At 44.1% G+C, this 17,036-nt stretch overlaps 1 protein-coding gene across 1 annotated transcript in view; it reads right to left on the bottom strand.

The window, feature by feature from the left end:
- naaladl1 (N-acetylated alpha-linked acidic dipeptidase like 1) overlaps window positions 1-17,036 on the bottom strand; it is a 90,785-nt gene that overhangs the window by 11,146 nt on the left and 62,603 nt on the right. The window contains exons 12-17 of the mRNA XM_039768629.1: window positions 16,460-16,527; window positions 16,287-16,378; window positions 13,283-13,376; window positions 12,774-12,855; window positions 3,175-3,348; window positions 1,988-2,075 (exon numbers count right to left, since the gene is read on the bottom strand). Coding sequence (XP_039624563.1) covers window positions 1,988-2,075; window positions 3,175-3,348; window positions 12,774-12,855; window positions 13,283-13,376; window positions 16,287-16,378; window positions 16,460-16,527 — 598 coding nt within the window. The remainder of the gene's footprint in view (window positions 1-1,987; window positions 2,076-3,174; window positions 3,349-12,773; window positions 12,856-13,282; window positions 13,377-16,286; window positions 16,379-16,459; window positions 16,528-17,036) is intronic.

Genomic DNA, 17,036 nt, shown 5'->3' with positions numbered 1-17,036 from the left:
TTAAAACAAAGTCACAACTTCATTTTGTAAGAGTTTGTTCAAAAGGAATTAATGAGCCGTGCTGGACTAAATGGCATGTTCTCAGCAATCATGTTTTATGTTCATAATTAGTAAGTAATAAATTCTGTTCATCCACTCCATCTAAACACACATAAAGCCAATGTTTCCCAGTCATGGTCCCGTAACCCATTGTATCTTTTGGTCTTACCTCAATTAAAAACTAAACATTTTACAGTGTCCTAAGGAGCTCTTCTCATCCTTCATTTGTAATATTTAGGATTCTACTTTAACATTAATTTTGTCAAAATTAAACTTTTATCTATACTGTTCATTTATAGCTTTTACTGTATATCCTGTTTGCCTCTATGTACGTGACAGTCCCCTTTATACAATGGATTCAGAAACTAGACCCCATCACTCCCTGAACACTTTATTGTGTTGTACATTTAATTTCAAATGCATAAATTTGCCATTTTTGCCCATCACTCTACACTCAATAACCCATAGTGACAAAGGGAAAAAGTGTTTTCAGAACGGTTTGAAAATGTATTGAAAATCAAAAACTGAAATCTCTCATTCATATAAGTATTCAGACCCTTAATTCAGTACTTTGTAGAATCCTCTTTGTCTGCTATCACAGCTTTGAGTCTTCTTGGGTAAGTCTCTACAAGCTTTGCAAAACTAGACTTTTGCAGTTTATCCTATTCCTCCTGGCAGATCCTCTCAAGTTTCATTGGACTAGATAGGAAGCATCAATAAACTGCCATCTTCAGGTATCTCCACAGATGTTCTATCAGGTTTAAGTCTGGACTTTGGCTCGAACACTTAAGAACAGTCAGATACTTGTCCTGAAGCAAACCAGTGTTGTTTTAGCTGTATGCTTCGGGTCATTGTTGTGGTGAAAGGTGAACTGTTGCCAAAGCGTAAGGTCATGTGGACTCTGGAGTAGGTTATATTTGGCTGCATTCATTGTCCCCTCAATTCTGACCAGTCTCCTGACCCTGCTGCTGAGAAGCACATCCACAGCATGATGTGGCCACCACAATGCTTCACCATGAGATAATATTAGGCAGGTGATGAGCAGTACCTGGACTTCACCAGACATAGTGCTCCGAGCTCTGCACAGTTTGTTTTTTGTCTCTTCAGACCAGAGAATCTTTTCCTCATGCTCTCTAGCAAAACCCTAGTGAGAATTATCCATTCTTTCACAAATGCCTGATTGACGGGGTGCTACTGAGATAGTTGTCCTTCTGACCGATTCTCCAGTATCAGCAGAGGAATTCTGAAGCTCTGTAAGAGAGATTCTTGGGTTCTTGAGCAAGGCCCTTCTTGTCCATTTACTCAATCTTGCCTGATAGCCAAGTCTAGGAAGAGTCCTGGTGGTTTCACAATTATTGATGCCACTGTGCTCCTGAGAACACTCAAAGCTTTAGAAATGGCATTATGCACTTACACGAACCTATGACTCAGCACAATTTGACAGTGGAGGTCTACAGTGAATTTGTCCTGACACGAATGATGAATTGTGGGACCTTTTATACACAGGTTTGAGCCTTTCTAAATGATGCCCAGTCAATTTAATTTTAGTTAGACCTATCTCAAGGATAATTAAAGCAAACAGGATGCAACCTGAGTGAAGGTTTATGGTCAAAAATGGCAAATTTATCCATTTAAAATTAAAGTGTGCAGAAAGGGAAGAAGTCTGAACACTTTCTAGATTTGCTGTAGATATTTAAACATACAAATCAAGTCCGTACATGCTTACATAAATACCTTTTCAAATTAATCTTATCATGCAAACAGATGATGGGCTAACTGAGGTTTAAGAAATTAGCACTTTATGAAAAGAAAACATTAACCGCCATTCCAATCCATTGAAATGTTAAATTGTCACATCCACATGTAGAAAATCTAAGAAGCATTCACAATAGCTGAGCTGCCCATAGACAAAAGTGGCACCAAGGATCAGATTCAAGAGTTTACTTACTTTTCTATATTTTTTTCAACATTTTGGATTTCCTGTTCCAGTTTAGAAGAAGCTGTTTTGAACTGTTTAACTGCTTCCTTTATTGAATCTGAAGGGATAAGGATCGTGGTATAAAAATGGCAGCATGTAGTGAATGAGTAAAAAAGCAATGAAACAACAAGTCTTTAAAGTTTCACTTTTAGTTGTTAAGATTTTTTTTTTCTTTAGGAACAAAGATACACAGAAACAAAGGAGTCATTGCCTGCTGAATTTGCAGGTTGTAACAGTTTTTCCACTGCTAAGACCTCCGCCTTTTGAGCCGGTTGATGTCGGGCCTTTACTGATCAGGCTTAATCTTCTGTAGGATCAGAAAAATGATCAGAGTATCTTCTAGAAGCCTTTACCTGCTTCCATTATGTCGCATTCGTAATTAAAGCAGACAATGTGTGAGTATATTTTTAAGGGGTGTGTTTGGGAAAGATGGCTTATAAATGTATTATTATTATTATTATTATTATTAAATGCTGGTAAGGGTGCATAAAGTCAAGCAAAGCAAATCATTTAGAAAACACATTTCTATTGGGTTTTTTTCCCAATAACCTACAATTGTACTTCTGTTGATATGTCAACATTTTTTTTCTTTATAATTTGGGGCTGCTTGCCATGCCCAGGGATTACATGCCATTTTGATTGTTAAATTAGACTCTTTTTTGGTTGTGAGGTCTCTTTCACGCTCTAGGACACACTGTGTTCCTTTTCTAATGATCTCTACTTGATGTGTCCAAAGAAGAATCAGCATCAATTTTTAATTATTGTATTTGAACATTAATGTCCACATTCCTATGTAAGGTACTTGAAGAAATTATCTGAAGCACCATATGTTGAAACTAATCAAGTTTTTGACTGGCTGAAATACTGAACAGATTTTGCACTCCTAAAGAAGGGATAAGAATAAGTAAAACTTCAAGTTTGGGACAATCTTGGTGTAGCAGATGTCCATATGTGGAATTTCAGGTGATATCTGACTACCTTTAAATGCCGTCTTCATCTCAGGTTCCCTGGCTTCAGCTAAAATTGTCTGACTGCTAGTATAACATAAATGATTCCATCACATCTACAAATTGTATTTGTATAGAAGGTCTATAGGAAGATTTCCAGTAGAATATGGATTGTATTCACATCTGCAATAAAAAGACTTCTTTTCCTACCCAACTTAATGCCATTAGCAGCAAGTTTGTTTCCAAACACCTCCAACGCCGTTGAGGAGTACTTCTCCAAAGACTCGGTATAATCACTGGCCTTGAAGGGCAAAATTAAACTGTCTGCTAGTCGGAGAAGAATATTTCCTGCTGTCCGAGTCACTGCCTGGTGACTTGTAAAACCTGAATGATGAAGAGAAGCAGACCATGAAGTTACTAATCAAATCCTTTATTCTCTGCACTGTTATGTATGCCATGTTTCATTTCTGATTAGTATAAAGCACTGAAAATGGGAAAATCTTAAACACGATGAGAAAAATTAGTACATTTTAGAAATTTATGATAATAGTGTCAATATGCAGTATGTCTTATATTCACGATACAGTTCAAGCACCCCTCATTCTCGAAACATTTCAGGCAGTTGTGAAAGACTGCCTGGTACAGACAACAACTACAAGGGATTTCCCAGAGGACAGAATACGGCTTGGGCTGTAAGATGTCCCAATGTGTAATGTTCTGTCAGAGGTATAAATTGCAGTGTCAAGTGACGACCACTAGTAGACACTATGTTCCATCTATCCCCTTACTGTATCTTCCTTACTCGTTCCCTCTCATTGCACCTCAACTCATGCAAAACTCCAGTTTGATCAAATATATATGAAACTGAAAGGGGACCACCATTCACTTTTCCTTAATCTGCCATATACTTATGACTAGCAAAATACCCGCGCTTCGCAGCGGAGAAGTAGTGTGTTAAAGAAGCAATGAAAAAGAAAAGGAAACATTTTGAAAATAACGTAACATGATTGTCAATGTAATTGTTTTGTCACTGTTGTGAGTGATGAGTGTTGTTGTCATATATATATATATATATATATATATTGTCACGCACGAGTAGGAGGCATGGATTGATTCGATAGCACCTGGGAAACCATTCGCGCCAGGGAATGGCGGGTATTAACTTTCTCCCTCTGCTTCCTCATAGAAAGAAAGACCTTCCTGCACCATAGGCCTGGATTGACGCAGTGCGTACTTCCGCCCTTCCTCCGCCATCTTGCCCTGACGCCATCCTTCCCATCCTCCCTTGCGGTCCTTCCCGCCCTCCACTTCCGCTCCTCCCCAATAAAATGGCGCGACGCCAGGAGTCGGTCGCGTTATGAACTGTTTGTTTATATTTTGACCCTTTTTTTGTGTTTCTGTACAATATACGGGCCGGAAACCCCAACCCTTATTGCTGTCTCCTCGGTCCTTTCACAAGTGGCGTAGCCGGCAGGATACAGAGATCCCGAGATGACGGAGGGACAGGACCTCAACACGGTGCTGCAGGCATGAATGACCAGCTCCAGGCGCTGCAGCTGCGCAAGCCGCCACCACCCGGGAGCTGGAGGCCACGAAGGCCAGGTTAGTGGAAGCCCAACGGGCGAGACCAGACCTCGCCAGGCAGCCGCCTCCTTTAGTCCGATGGGCCCTTCGGAGGACGCCGACGCTACCTGGGCATGTTTGAGAGGACGGCCACCCGAACGAGTGGCAGCGTCCGAAAGTGGGCGCCCATCCTGGCGCCATATCTGAAGGGAGCGCTGGCCTATTATGACCTCCCTGAGGAGGAGGCCGCTAATTACGACCTCCTCAAGCCCCAAATACTGGCCCGCTACGGCATTAGCCCGGGCCAGCAGGCGGCCGAATGGCGGAACTGGGTCTTTGACCCTGAAAAGCCCGCTCGCGCCCAGGCGCTCGAAGGTCTGGGGCAAGATGGGCGCTGGCTACGCCAGAGAGACCCGACGGGCGGAAAGTGGTCGAGCGGGTGGCCTGTGAAGGCCTGGTCAATGCATGCCCAGTTCCCTCGCCCAGCAGGTCCGGGACACGCCTACCAGAACATGTCGGGCCTCCTCGACGCCCTGGAGCGCCAGTTGGCGGTCCTCCGACTTGGGGGTCAGAAAAGCCTGCTCGGGAACCGGCAGGGACGGGCGGCCACCCCGAGCCCCTCGACGCTGCAGAAGCGCCAGCCAGAGCCAGAGAGGCGGGTCCGCCCGCGCTGTTTCAAGTGTGGCGAGACCGGTCACCTGCTACCAAACTGCCCCCATCACATCGCCCCGAAGCCTATGGACTGCAGCTGGACGCGTCGGAGAGGTATTGTACCCGCCGCATCCCTTGGCGAGTCCGAACACGGGAGTGGTGTTGCTAAATGGGCACGCCGTGGTGGCTTTGTTTGATTCCGCAGCAACATTACCATTGTTGCTCGCCGCTTTGTCTTACCGCAACAGTGGTTAAAACAGCATTTGTTGGTCACCTGTGTGCATGGGGGACTAGGTCATATCGTTCGCCACTGCTATGTCACCTGGAAGGGGGAACCAATCCAAATGACGGTCGCTGTGTTACCTGAACCCCCCTTCCCAGTGATTTTGGGACAAGACTGGTCTAAAAGAATCAGCGGTAAGCCATTCGCCGCCCCGGGCCTCGTTGGATCTTGTTATGAGGGGAAAAGGCACCCTCCCGCGGCCTCCACGCCGTGCACAAGGGCAGGCCCTATGGGCGCTGGTGTCTCGGGGACCTTTCGTGGCTACGGACCTTGACCCGAAGATTCCGCGGAGAAGGGACTAGCCAGGGAACTCTTCCCGGCCCAGGCCCCAAGACCCTCTCGGCGCCTGGACCATCAATTTCGTCCACGCCGCCTCCTTTAAGAGGGAGCAGTGGAATGATGACTCCCGCGCTTTGCCCGAATGCGTCGTTCTGCCTAACAGCTCAACAGCGGACGGATCCACACGCGGGAACCCTTCTTTGTCCTTGAGAATGATCTGTTGTACCGAGTGGCTACCCATGAGGCGAGGTGCGGAAGTTGTTGCTAATTCAGCGCACCTTCCGGCGGGAGATATGCGAAGTTGGCACATGCTCACCTCCTAGGCCCACCTCGGGCCGAAAAACACTGGAGAGGATTAAGCCCGCTTTTACTGGCCTGGGATCAATGAGGAGGTCCGGCGGTTCTGTCAATCCTGTCCGAGTGCCAGACCCGCCAGATTCCTAGGAGGGACCGTGCTCCTCTAGTCCCTATTCCCCTCGTGGACATCCCCTTTGAAAGGATAGGGGTCGATTTGGTGGGACCCTGGAGCCCTCAACCCGTGGCCACAAGTATATCCTAGTCATGGTGGACTATGCCACCCGGTACCCAGAGGCGGTTCCCCTGCGCCCGCTAATACTAAAAGCATCGCACGGAACTGGTTAATTTGTTTTCACGTGGGCATACCCAAGGAGGTCCTCACGGACCAGGGTACGCCTTCACTTCGGATACGCTCAAGGAGGTAGCCAAATTACTGCAGATAAAGCACCTGAAAGCGTCAGTCTATCACCCGCAAACTGACGGGTTGGTCGAACGTTTAATCAGACGCTTAAGCAGATGCTCCGCAAGGTAGTCAGCGGACGGCAGGAACTGGGACCAGCTCCTCCCGCCGTGCTTTTGCCTACCGGGAGGTACCCCAGGCCTCTACAGGCTTCTCCCCATTTGAATTACTATACGGGCGACAACCCCGGGAATCCTCGACATCCTAAAAGAAGGCTGGGAGGCCGAGGCTCTTCCCTCCTCTAACATTTTGGAGTACGTCGCGCAACTGCGCGACCGACTCACAAAGATCAGGCCCCTCCTAAAAGAGCACGTCACTCGTGCGCAAGCAGCGCAGGCCCGGTGTTACAACCGCAACTCCGCCCTCAGGGAGTTCCGCCCGGGACCGAGTTATGGTGCTCGTCCCGACCTCCCACTCGAAGCTGCTCGCCACTGGCAAGGGCCTTACGAGGTTAAGGAGAGAAAAGGACTCGCCGACTATTTGGTGAAACAGCCCAATCGCCGACCGAGTGAGAGGATCTATCATGTCAACCTGTTAAAGCCCTGAGAGATAGAGAGGAGCTCCCAGCTCCCATAGGTCACTCTCCCTTTCGCAAGCACAACTGCCCTTAACCTCGGCGAAGAGCTGACCCCCAAGCAGCGGCAGGAGTTAGCCCAAACACTCCGAGCCATCCCCGAGGTAGTGAGCGAGTCACCCGGCGGACCGCTGATTGAGCACGATATAGTCACGGAGCCCGGTAATCGTCCGAGAGGCCCTACCGACTCCGGAGGCAAAACGCGCAGAGGTCGAACTGGAGGTGAAACGTATGTTGGACATGGACATAATTGAAGAGAGCCATAGTCCCTGGTCCAGCCCTATTGTCCTCGTCTCCAAGCCAGACGGCTCCTGGAGGTTCTGTAATGACTTTAGACGTCTGAATCAGATCTCCAAGTTCGATGCCTACCCCATGCCCCGCATTGACGACCTCCTTGAGCGGCTGGGTACGGCTCGTATCTGACTACCCTTGACATGACAAAAGGGTATTGGCAAATTTCCTTTAACGGCATCCGCAAAGGAAAAACGGCCTTTAGCACCCTAGCGGGCACTGGCAGTACAAGGTCCTCCCATTTGGGCTGCACGGGCCCCGCGACCTTCCAACGCCTGGTAGATAGAGTGCTGAAGCCCCACCAGTCCTATAGTGCCGCTTACCTGGATGACGTTGTCATCTATTCCGCACCTGGGAGGAGCATCTACTGCAGGTCGCAGCTGTCCTCCTAACACTGGCTAAAGCCGCCTCCGCATAAACCCCCGGAAGTGTTTTTTTGGATTAAAGGAGGCCAAATATTTAGGCTACCTCGTGGGACAAGGACAGGTGCGGCCACAGAGCTCCAAAGTTAAAGACATCTTAGAATGGCCCCGTCCGAATACCAAGAAACAGGTGCAGGCTTTCTTGGGGCTTGCGGGTTACTACCGCCGGTTTGTTCCCCGTTCTCCCAAAGAGCAGCACCCTTGACTGACCTGACAAAAGGGCGCCCCTATACGTGGTGTGGACCGACAAAGCAGAACACGCGCTCAGTGACCTAAAGAAGGCCCTAACGCCGGCACCTGTGTTACGGACGCCCGATTTTGGGCTCCCGCTTATTCTCCAGACCGACGCCGGACACAGGCCTGGGTGCCGTGCTGAGCCAAAGCGCCGATGGTGTCGAGCACCCTGTGATGTACCTTAGCCGGAAACTGATGGACCGGGAGACCCGGTACGCGGCAGTGGAGAGGGAGGCCTTGGCCATTAAGTGGGCAGTGACCCACCTCCGTTACTACCTGCTGGGTCGAATTCGCTCTGGTGACTGATCACGCTGCACTTCAGTGGATGTCCCTACACAAAGAGTCGAATCCGCGGGTCACCAGGTGGTTCCTGGACTTACAGCCGTATAAGTTCACTGTCACTTATCGGCGGGCACCCTTCAGGCCAATGCCGATGCCCTCTCTCGTATTCACGACCTCTCGGTTAGGTCCGCCCACCTGACGGTCCTGGGCTAAGGGGGATCGGTCACGCACGCGCAGTAGGAGGCGCGGATTGATTCGATAGCACCTGGGAAACCATTCGCCGCCAGGGAATGGCGGGGTATTAACTTTCTCCCTCTGCTTCCTCGTAGAAAGAAAGACCTTCCTGCACCATAGGCCTGGATTGACCGCAGTACGATACTTCCGCCCTTCCTCCACCATCTTGCCCTGACGCCATCCTTCCCATCCTCCCTTGCGGTCCTTCCCGCATCCCTCCACTTCCGCTCCACCCCAATAAAATGGCCGCGACGCCAGGAGTCGGCGTCGCTATGAACTCTTTGTTTATATTTTGACCCTTTTTCTGTACAAGTTTCTGTACAATATACAGGGCCGGAAACCCCAACCCTTATTGCTGTCTCCTCGGTCCTTTCACAATATATATATATATATATATATATATATATATTACACACACATATATAAACATATATATACATATACATACATATCTACATATATACACACACAGCTATTTCGTATCAGTGCAATACGCTGCTTGTTAAAATGGATAACTCCCGCTCTTACGTGCAAGTCTGCGTGGATATTATGAACTATCGTATTTGTTCAAGTTCTATTTAAATGTTAATTAGAAGGAATTTTTATTTAGTCGACAGAAATATCTTTGGTAGGAATGGTAAAAACAGACAGGAATATTATTCCTGAATAAATCAACTCAAACCTTAAATAACTTATAATATTTTGCTCTCCATAAAAATATATCCTGTCTAAATTATACAAGTTAGAAATAAAATAAACATTAAAAGAACAAACATTCAAATTTCTTTACTCTTATGTAATTTTATATAAAAAATAAAGTTAGATTTTAAATATCCCAAAAGATTTTGCTCTCCATAAAAATATATCCTGTCAAAATTATACAAATTCAAATATGAACATGCTGCATAACAACACCTGGAAAATTAAATAAAATGTGTTCCTTTCAGCAATAACAAATCAAATCATTCAGTTGTCTTTGCTCATATGTCATTTTAGAGCTGGACGCCTGGCATCTTTTTTTGGCAACAAGTTCGTTTGTTTGGTGTGAGGTTCTGTGTTGTGGATATTCTCAGGATGGACTGCAGGTGCTCATCAGTGAGGCGACTCCTGTGTGCTGTTTTGTTAGTCTTTATCACTGAGAAGAGCTTCTCACACAGATATGTGCTACCAAACATGCACAAGGTTCGAGCCGCATGTAGACGGACTTTTTTTGTTCTTCAAAGTCACCAAAGTGCCGTGCAAACTCAGTGCGCTCAGTTTATCAGCAAAGTGCGATTTGGGAACACCGTAGTGACGACTTGGTTTAACATTACTTGGCAACAGGGAAAGTGGGGCAAATTGCACTGCTGCATTTGTGTCTCCCATAAAAGCAGCTTCACTTGAAATCACTTTGTGATTGTGCACGGGTTAAAACGTCCGCTGAAGTGTCAGATTCTTATTTAATTATTCTGCTTTCTGTATCTTCTGCATTGCATTCAGGTTACCCTGATGTTTTGTTTCATAGTGCCGTCTTAGATTAAATTCTGTAATTACAGCCACATTAGCTCCACAAATGAGACACACGGGTTCAGTAAACATATACTCAGCCTCCCATCGGATTTTAAAGGCTCTATTTTCAGAATGAACTTTTCTCTCCAGCATCGTGTGAGCTAGCTTCGCAATAACTTGCAGCATCATAAGCTAGACTTGATTAACGCGGTAAGTGTTCGGCAAGGCTGCTGAAGCGCTGCATTATGGGATCTGTAGTTTATTGTGTTACCAGCGCTTCATATACCTGGGCCATTAATAACAATAATACAGTATATAAAATGATCTCACGGGCTGGATATAATTACGCCGGCCGGATGTGGCCCTGCACTTGAGTTTGACAAATATGGACTAAATAGAACTTGAAAAGATATATTTTTTGAAATGTGATTGCGCAATTCAGATAGAGTTGACGCGCACTACAGCCTGCATCCTCCCCCGCTCTTACTTTTTACCGCTCATCTAATGAATACACTGAGTATGGCTTTACCAAAACAATCATTGATGGCGAATAAAGTATCCATTATTCGAGTATGTAGATCGGGATATATATATATATATATACATATATATATACCCGCGTATCGCAGCGGAGAAGTAGTGTGTTAAAAAAGCTAGAAAAAGAAAAGGGAACATTTTAAAAATAACGTAACATGACTGTCAATATACAGTATTTGTTTTGTGAGTGTTACTGAGTGTTGCTGTCATCAAGGATTTGATTATCATTATTTCTTTCAATCAGGCTCGTATTTGTAGGATGTGTTGTGTTCAAGTTACATTCCGTGTTTGTCAATCGTTGTAAAGATGACAGGTTTCTTTCATCGATTCGCTTCTTACTGCATCAATAAACAGCTCGTCTTCTTCTTTATCTGAGACCTGACACACTGCATGCACGGGTTTTTTACACTGTCTTCCTTTAGCGGGACATTGACTTTTTCCACCGTGTGCTTTGTTTCCACAGTAGCTGCATTTATGAATATGCTTATCAGACACTTCATATTTTTTGCTGCCTTTTCAATTGTGTAATTCGGTTTTTGTTCAGCGCTTTTTGGAACTGTTGCGTTTTATCTGTACACTGCGCCAGTTCACGTGAGCCGCTCGGTGTACATGCATCGAAGGTTCCCAGCTGTGCTGGTGCCATCTCGTGCTATGTCCATGGCTGTATTTAATGTTACCTTAGTCCTGGCACTTAAAACTTTCTCTCGCAGTTTCACTGAGTTTGTGTCAAACACCACCCTGACCATCTCATCTTCCTCTCCATAAACACAGTCCTTCACCCGTGAATATTTAGTGGGAGTTTGCTATTGGATTGCCGCTGACGGACGGCCTTATATGGGCAGGCACTAAATTACAAACGCCAGCGGCAGCCTGTCTATGAACTTAATTTAAAGTGTAGGTTTACATCGTGCTTTGTTTCCTAAGTAGCAGAACTCATTAATATGGTTGTATATGTCACTCGCTCGCTTCTTATTGTTTCGCTGCCTTCTCAATTATATAATGCATGTTTTCTTCAGCGCTTTTTGGAGGTCTTCCTGGTTTTCTATGTACTGCGTGATTACGTGGGAGGCGTGATGATGTCACACGAAACTCCGCCCCCACGGCTTTCAAGCTCATCTCCATTACAGTAAATGGAGAAAAACTGCTTCCAGTTATGACCATTACGCGTAGAATTTCGATATAAAACCTGCCCAACTTTTGTAAGGAAGCTGTAAGGAATGAACCTGCCAAATTTCAGCCTTCCACCCACACGGGAAGTTGGAGAATTAGTGATGAGTCAGTGAGTGAGTGAGTCAGTGAGTGAGTGAGTGAGTGAGTGAGTGAGTGAGGGCTTTGCCTTTTATTAGTATAGATAACCCTGCAATAGATGTGGTTGAGTAGCTTAGAGACTTTGGGGGATATTAGGAAGCCGAGCAGGACCCCCTCACATTGGCAGGTACCTCGCTATTTTTCAATATAACAGACACGTGTAAAGGGAATGATCTGTCTCTTTAAAGGAAAATAAAATTTTAGAGCTATAGAGACGGCAAAGGTCACTAAGGCGAATTCTAGGAGCAAAACCTCAGGAGTTCCCTACACCATTTGTGAACCAGTAAGTCACATGTGAGTTTCCTTTACAAATGGTTCCTGGGCAGAGTTTGCAACCTCTTTGCAGCTGTATGGTCAATGAGCTCGGAGTTTGTAGGATTAGTGTCGAGAAAGACTCAAGTAGCAGACTGAACAAGTGTCTGCACTGCTTACATCATATTAATTTCTTACACAGTGGAAATATTGTTTCATTCTTCATACTGTGCCAAAAAAGCTGTTATACACCATACAGTTTGTGATGCTCCTTCTGTCTCAACATTCTGATCTACAATGAAGACCAAATTAATCTTCCCTGCTTTTTTAATTGTAGTTCCTTTATTTATGAATTTCTACAGACTCAATGCTTAATGTGACATTACCATCACTATAATAATAAGGTCTGATAGATTTGATAACTTGGATACTTTACTTTATTAGTTTTCACATGCCTTTTTTGTAGATTAGCATCACAAATGTATATGATGTGTAAAGTTGTAAAATTCCTTTATTGTTCTGATGTATATTATACTGATCAGTTTGTATATTTAATGTTGCATTGTTTGATATTAATAAGAAAATCAAGGAAACATTAGACATAAAGTAAATGTATGCTGCTTTACAAATTCATAGTAAGGGCACATTAAATACCTGGATCAATGTATTTAGATGCATAATCAAAAGTGTCATAGGCAGTGTGGTAGGCAGGATATATCCGGGCTTTAGTCTTCGTCTAAACAAAACAAACAAATAGTATAATTTTCTGTTCTTCTTAGCTTGCAGTATTATAATATCTGTTTTTCAACAAGGATTATAGGAGGTCAATGTTCATTTACAACAAAATTAGATGGGTTGCCATTCTGCTGCAGGGCACAAGTCGACTCTTTCTTATTGGGCCAATCACACCTAATCTACACACTTTGGATTTGGGAAGAAACCTGGACTACACAGAGAGAAGCCATGATGACATGAAGTGAATGTCCTCTAAACTCTAAATAATCTGTGGCGCTCAGGACTGTGAAGAAGCACTTTCATTAAAATAGAGAATTATGTTATAATGGACATAAAGACGAATTCTATCAAAGTCATGTTAAAAATATAAAAAGTTTCAGCTGAATTCCTTAAGCAAAGATGACAAACATTTTAAAGATGTATTTTACCCGATCATATGTAAAAGCAAGATCCATTGAAGAGATGCCCAGGTAGTGCACAAAGGAAGCATAGTCACTGCCGGCTCCTGAAAAACTGCCCATGCTGCAAAAAGACAAAAGAATATTCAACAAAAAATCTCAACTTCATATCATATTAGTCCTACTGTCTTTCACACTCTGGAAGGAAAGAGCACTAAAAATACGTCTGATAAGATAAAAAAGAAAGTCTGGAGGCTGGCTCGATGTGAGCCCAAAAACTGTAAGGAGTGCAGCTAGCATTAACGTTTATGCATTAAGAGCAACATCCACAACAGATGTTGTGCAAAATAAAAAAGAAGCTTCACACAGAAATGGATCTTATTATTAAAATGTTTAAAACATCTCTCAACTTGCAGTGTGTCACATTGTTGTTATGCCAGGTGCAGTAGGCCTGTTTCTAGCTGAGGGGCTGGCCAATTGGCCCTGCAGTGTTCTCTATACCTTTTTTGGGGGGGTGTGAGCAACCTGAACTTCTCCAGTTTAGAGATGTGGCTTGAAGGTCATCACCCATATTAAAATGAGGACCACCTATTGCTGCCTTTGTTTTTTTAAGTGGTTGTTTGCATGTCTAGTTCAAGCTTTAACCAACAAAAAGGTATGAAAAATCCAGTACTATTGGCTCCTTTAAAAGTCGTATTAAGTTAAAAAAAAGAACATCAATATCAGGAATGCATTTCTGACAAGTCATCACGCTGTAAGTTGATTTTCACCCACTGCTAAATTTGAAAACACCTTCATGGCAGCTTAAACTGGCTCCGTCCATTATGTGAAATAGACGCCGTAAGTCTTGATGCTCCTGTTTCAAAGAATTGCATAATCCTGGTGCAAAAGAAACAGCAACCACCTGGTTGTGCAGTAGTTAGTATAGTTCAGATCGTGTGGAGTGTGCAGTCTCTGTTTGTTCTGTATTATTGTGGATTGTCCTTCATTACCTCAAATCTGTTTGATTCTACACTTGAGCTGTTGCTATTTCAATTCAGACACTTCATAGCCAATAGATTTCATTTGCAATGGGTGGTTGCAATGCTCTCTTTTGTCTTTTTTAACAAAGCTAAATTCTATACAGCTGTATTTTGTCAGATGATGACAATGTCACAAATGTCACAAAAATCTGACACAATCAAGACAGACCAGGCACCAGAATCCCATTATGTCATTGTTTTTATTTTATGACATAAAGGTTATATGAACTTGTATGTTTTAACAAAGGTGGGATAGATATTGTCTGTTAGGTAAGATAATATTCATGTTAGAAAACTTTCAAACATGCAGGAAAACTCTGGTATGGTCCCACTAGAACAGGGGTCCTCAATCACAGTCCTGGAGGGCCGCAGTGGCTGCAACATTTCCTTCCAGCAAGTTTCCTTATTAGAAGACGGCCCTGGCTGATAATGAATCTTGGTATTTAACTATTTGGCTTGTTAGTGCATTCATTCATCCAAGGGAAATTTGAATTGCACTGTAAAGTTTCCTTCACTGTGGACATTATCCATGTGTTTTGTGGACCAGAACAGATTTACACAGTCCTTCTAATTCCTCTCTCACTTATTTTTAACACAGATACTTCATGGTGCATATGGACAGGTTTAAAAGGAAGCCCATTAGCTGGAGAGTTGCTGATTTATTGGTTATCTGCATTTCATTATTAATTATCCATCCATCCATTATCCAACCCGCTATATCCTAACTACAGGGTCACAGGGGTCTGCTGGAGCCAATCCCTGCCAACACAGGGCGCAACGCAGGAAACAAACCTCGGGCAGGGCACCAGCCCACTGCAGGGCACACACACACACACACACACACACACACACACACACACACACACACACACACACACACACACAAACACACACACACACCAAGCACACACTAGGGAAAAGTTAGAACTGCCAATGCACCTAACCTGCATGTCTTTGGACTGTGGAAGGAAACCCACGCAGACATGGGAGAACATGCAAACTCCATGCAGGGAGGACACGGGAAGCGAACCCAGGTCTCCTTACTGCAAGACAGCTACCCACTGCACCACCATGCCGCATTAGTAACTAATGTCTGGTTAATTAAACAGGCAACAATTAACACTTAAAGGCAGCTGCTAAAACCTAAAATAGGCAATTAAGGGTTCTGAATTGTAACAGGCCAGATAACTACAATCCCAAGAACTGTATTGCTTTAGTAGTAAATAAATGGGATCAAATTAAGAAATTGGCTGAAGTGAAGACCCGCAGCCACTGCAGACCTCCAGGGCTGTAATTGAGATCCTCTGATCTACAATGTAACTATAATTTGTCTTTGTCGAATGAAAGCATTAGAGGAAGCATAGAGTTAAATACCTAGTTTCATTATCAGCTGAGTTCTAATTGGGGAAACTGGCTGGAATGAAAACCTGTAACCACTGTGGCCCTCCAGGACTGTGACTGAGGACCCCTGCACTAGAATTTTCATTGCAAAAATGCCACTGGCATTTACAATACAAGAAACATCATAAGAGGTAGTCATCTTTTAGAATAACATGTGTCACACACGTGCAAGTAGGAGGCAGCTAAAGGGCCTGAGTAATTGTAATACCACGACAGACAAGGGGGCGGTGGGGTATGCGGACTGTCTCTCTCAGTTCCTTGCAGTCCCACCCTGATGACATCACTTCCAGTTCCAGGCCAAATGATGACGTCACTTCCTGTACTGGACTTTAAAGCCGCCATCTTGCCTCCATACAATCAGTTCATTCTTGGACTTGACTCTGCTCAATTTCTAAAAACGTATTTAGCAGCTGTGGAACAACATATGAGTGGTTGCCTTAAACCTTTATGATGTCTTTGGCTCATCCTTGTTACACATGAAATATACCCATACAAAGAAGGAACTACAACTTGACAACTGCTTCTCTGTGGTTTCTGGCAAAAATTCATCCAAAGTAAAAAAAACCAACTAAAAAATCATAAAGACCACTAAATATAGACAGTTTTCTTACTTGGGAATGACTCCATGTAATGTGCTCGACCGGTTGGCGTGTTTCATCCAGTTGTCATAAACAGACATTGTTTGAGATCCAGGGTTCTCCACCTAAAGACAATGTTATTACACTTTCAATAGGATTCATTCTCTGAACTTAACCCACCAGACTTCACCCACCAGAGTTCATACCTGTTTGGCTGCAGTGAAAATGACACTCTGCAAAGCCGGAGAGCCAGTTGCTCTGAATGTATCGTTTGCTTAAAAAAAGGCATTGAGACAAATGTTAGTTAGGTATCTCCCGACACAGACGAAGGAAGCCGAGAAAAGTCAGTGACTGATTTGATCCAATGATATAAAGCCCACTGTGGTAATAGCAAAGGACACGCAACAAACAGCAGATCCCCCTGATAACAAGCCAGGAAATCTGGGATGACACGAACTGAAGGAAATAGTCTGTAGTGGTAATTGTTGCATAGAAGATCTGAAGATTATGATACAAGTACTTCACAATTATGCTCTCCAATCTGAAGGGAAGTAAACAATGGAAAAGAATTGTGACATTAGTTGGCTTACTGAAGATAAATCTCTTTAGGGAGCAAAGTCTCAAACTGCATAAGCTGTTTAAAAAGACGGAATGGGCCACTTCAGAGATTAATATATTTGAAAGTTTGGTAGAAAGACCTGTCCTTGGGGGATACTTGGAGCTGATGTACCAGCCTGATCTCAAACTCAGTTTATACCTTCTGTAACACTAACAGATAAGACT

This window comes from Polypterus senegalus, chromosome 11, assembly GCF_016835505.1.
Source record: "Polypterus senegalus isolate Bchr_013 chromosome 11, ASM1683550v1, whole genome shotgun sequence".
Classification (NCBI taxonomy): Eukaryota; Metazoa; Chordata; class Cladistia; order Polypteriformes; family Polypteridae; genus Polypterus; species Polypterus senegalus.
The sequence above is the reverse complement of the archived record's forward strand: the minus strand, read 5'-3'. Positions and strand labels throughout refer to the sequence as shown.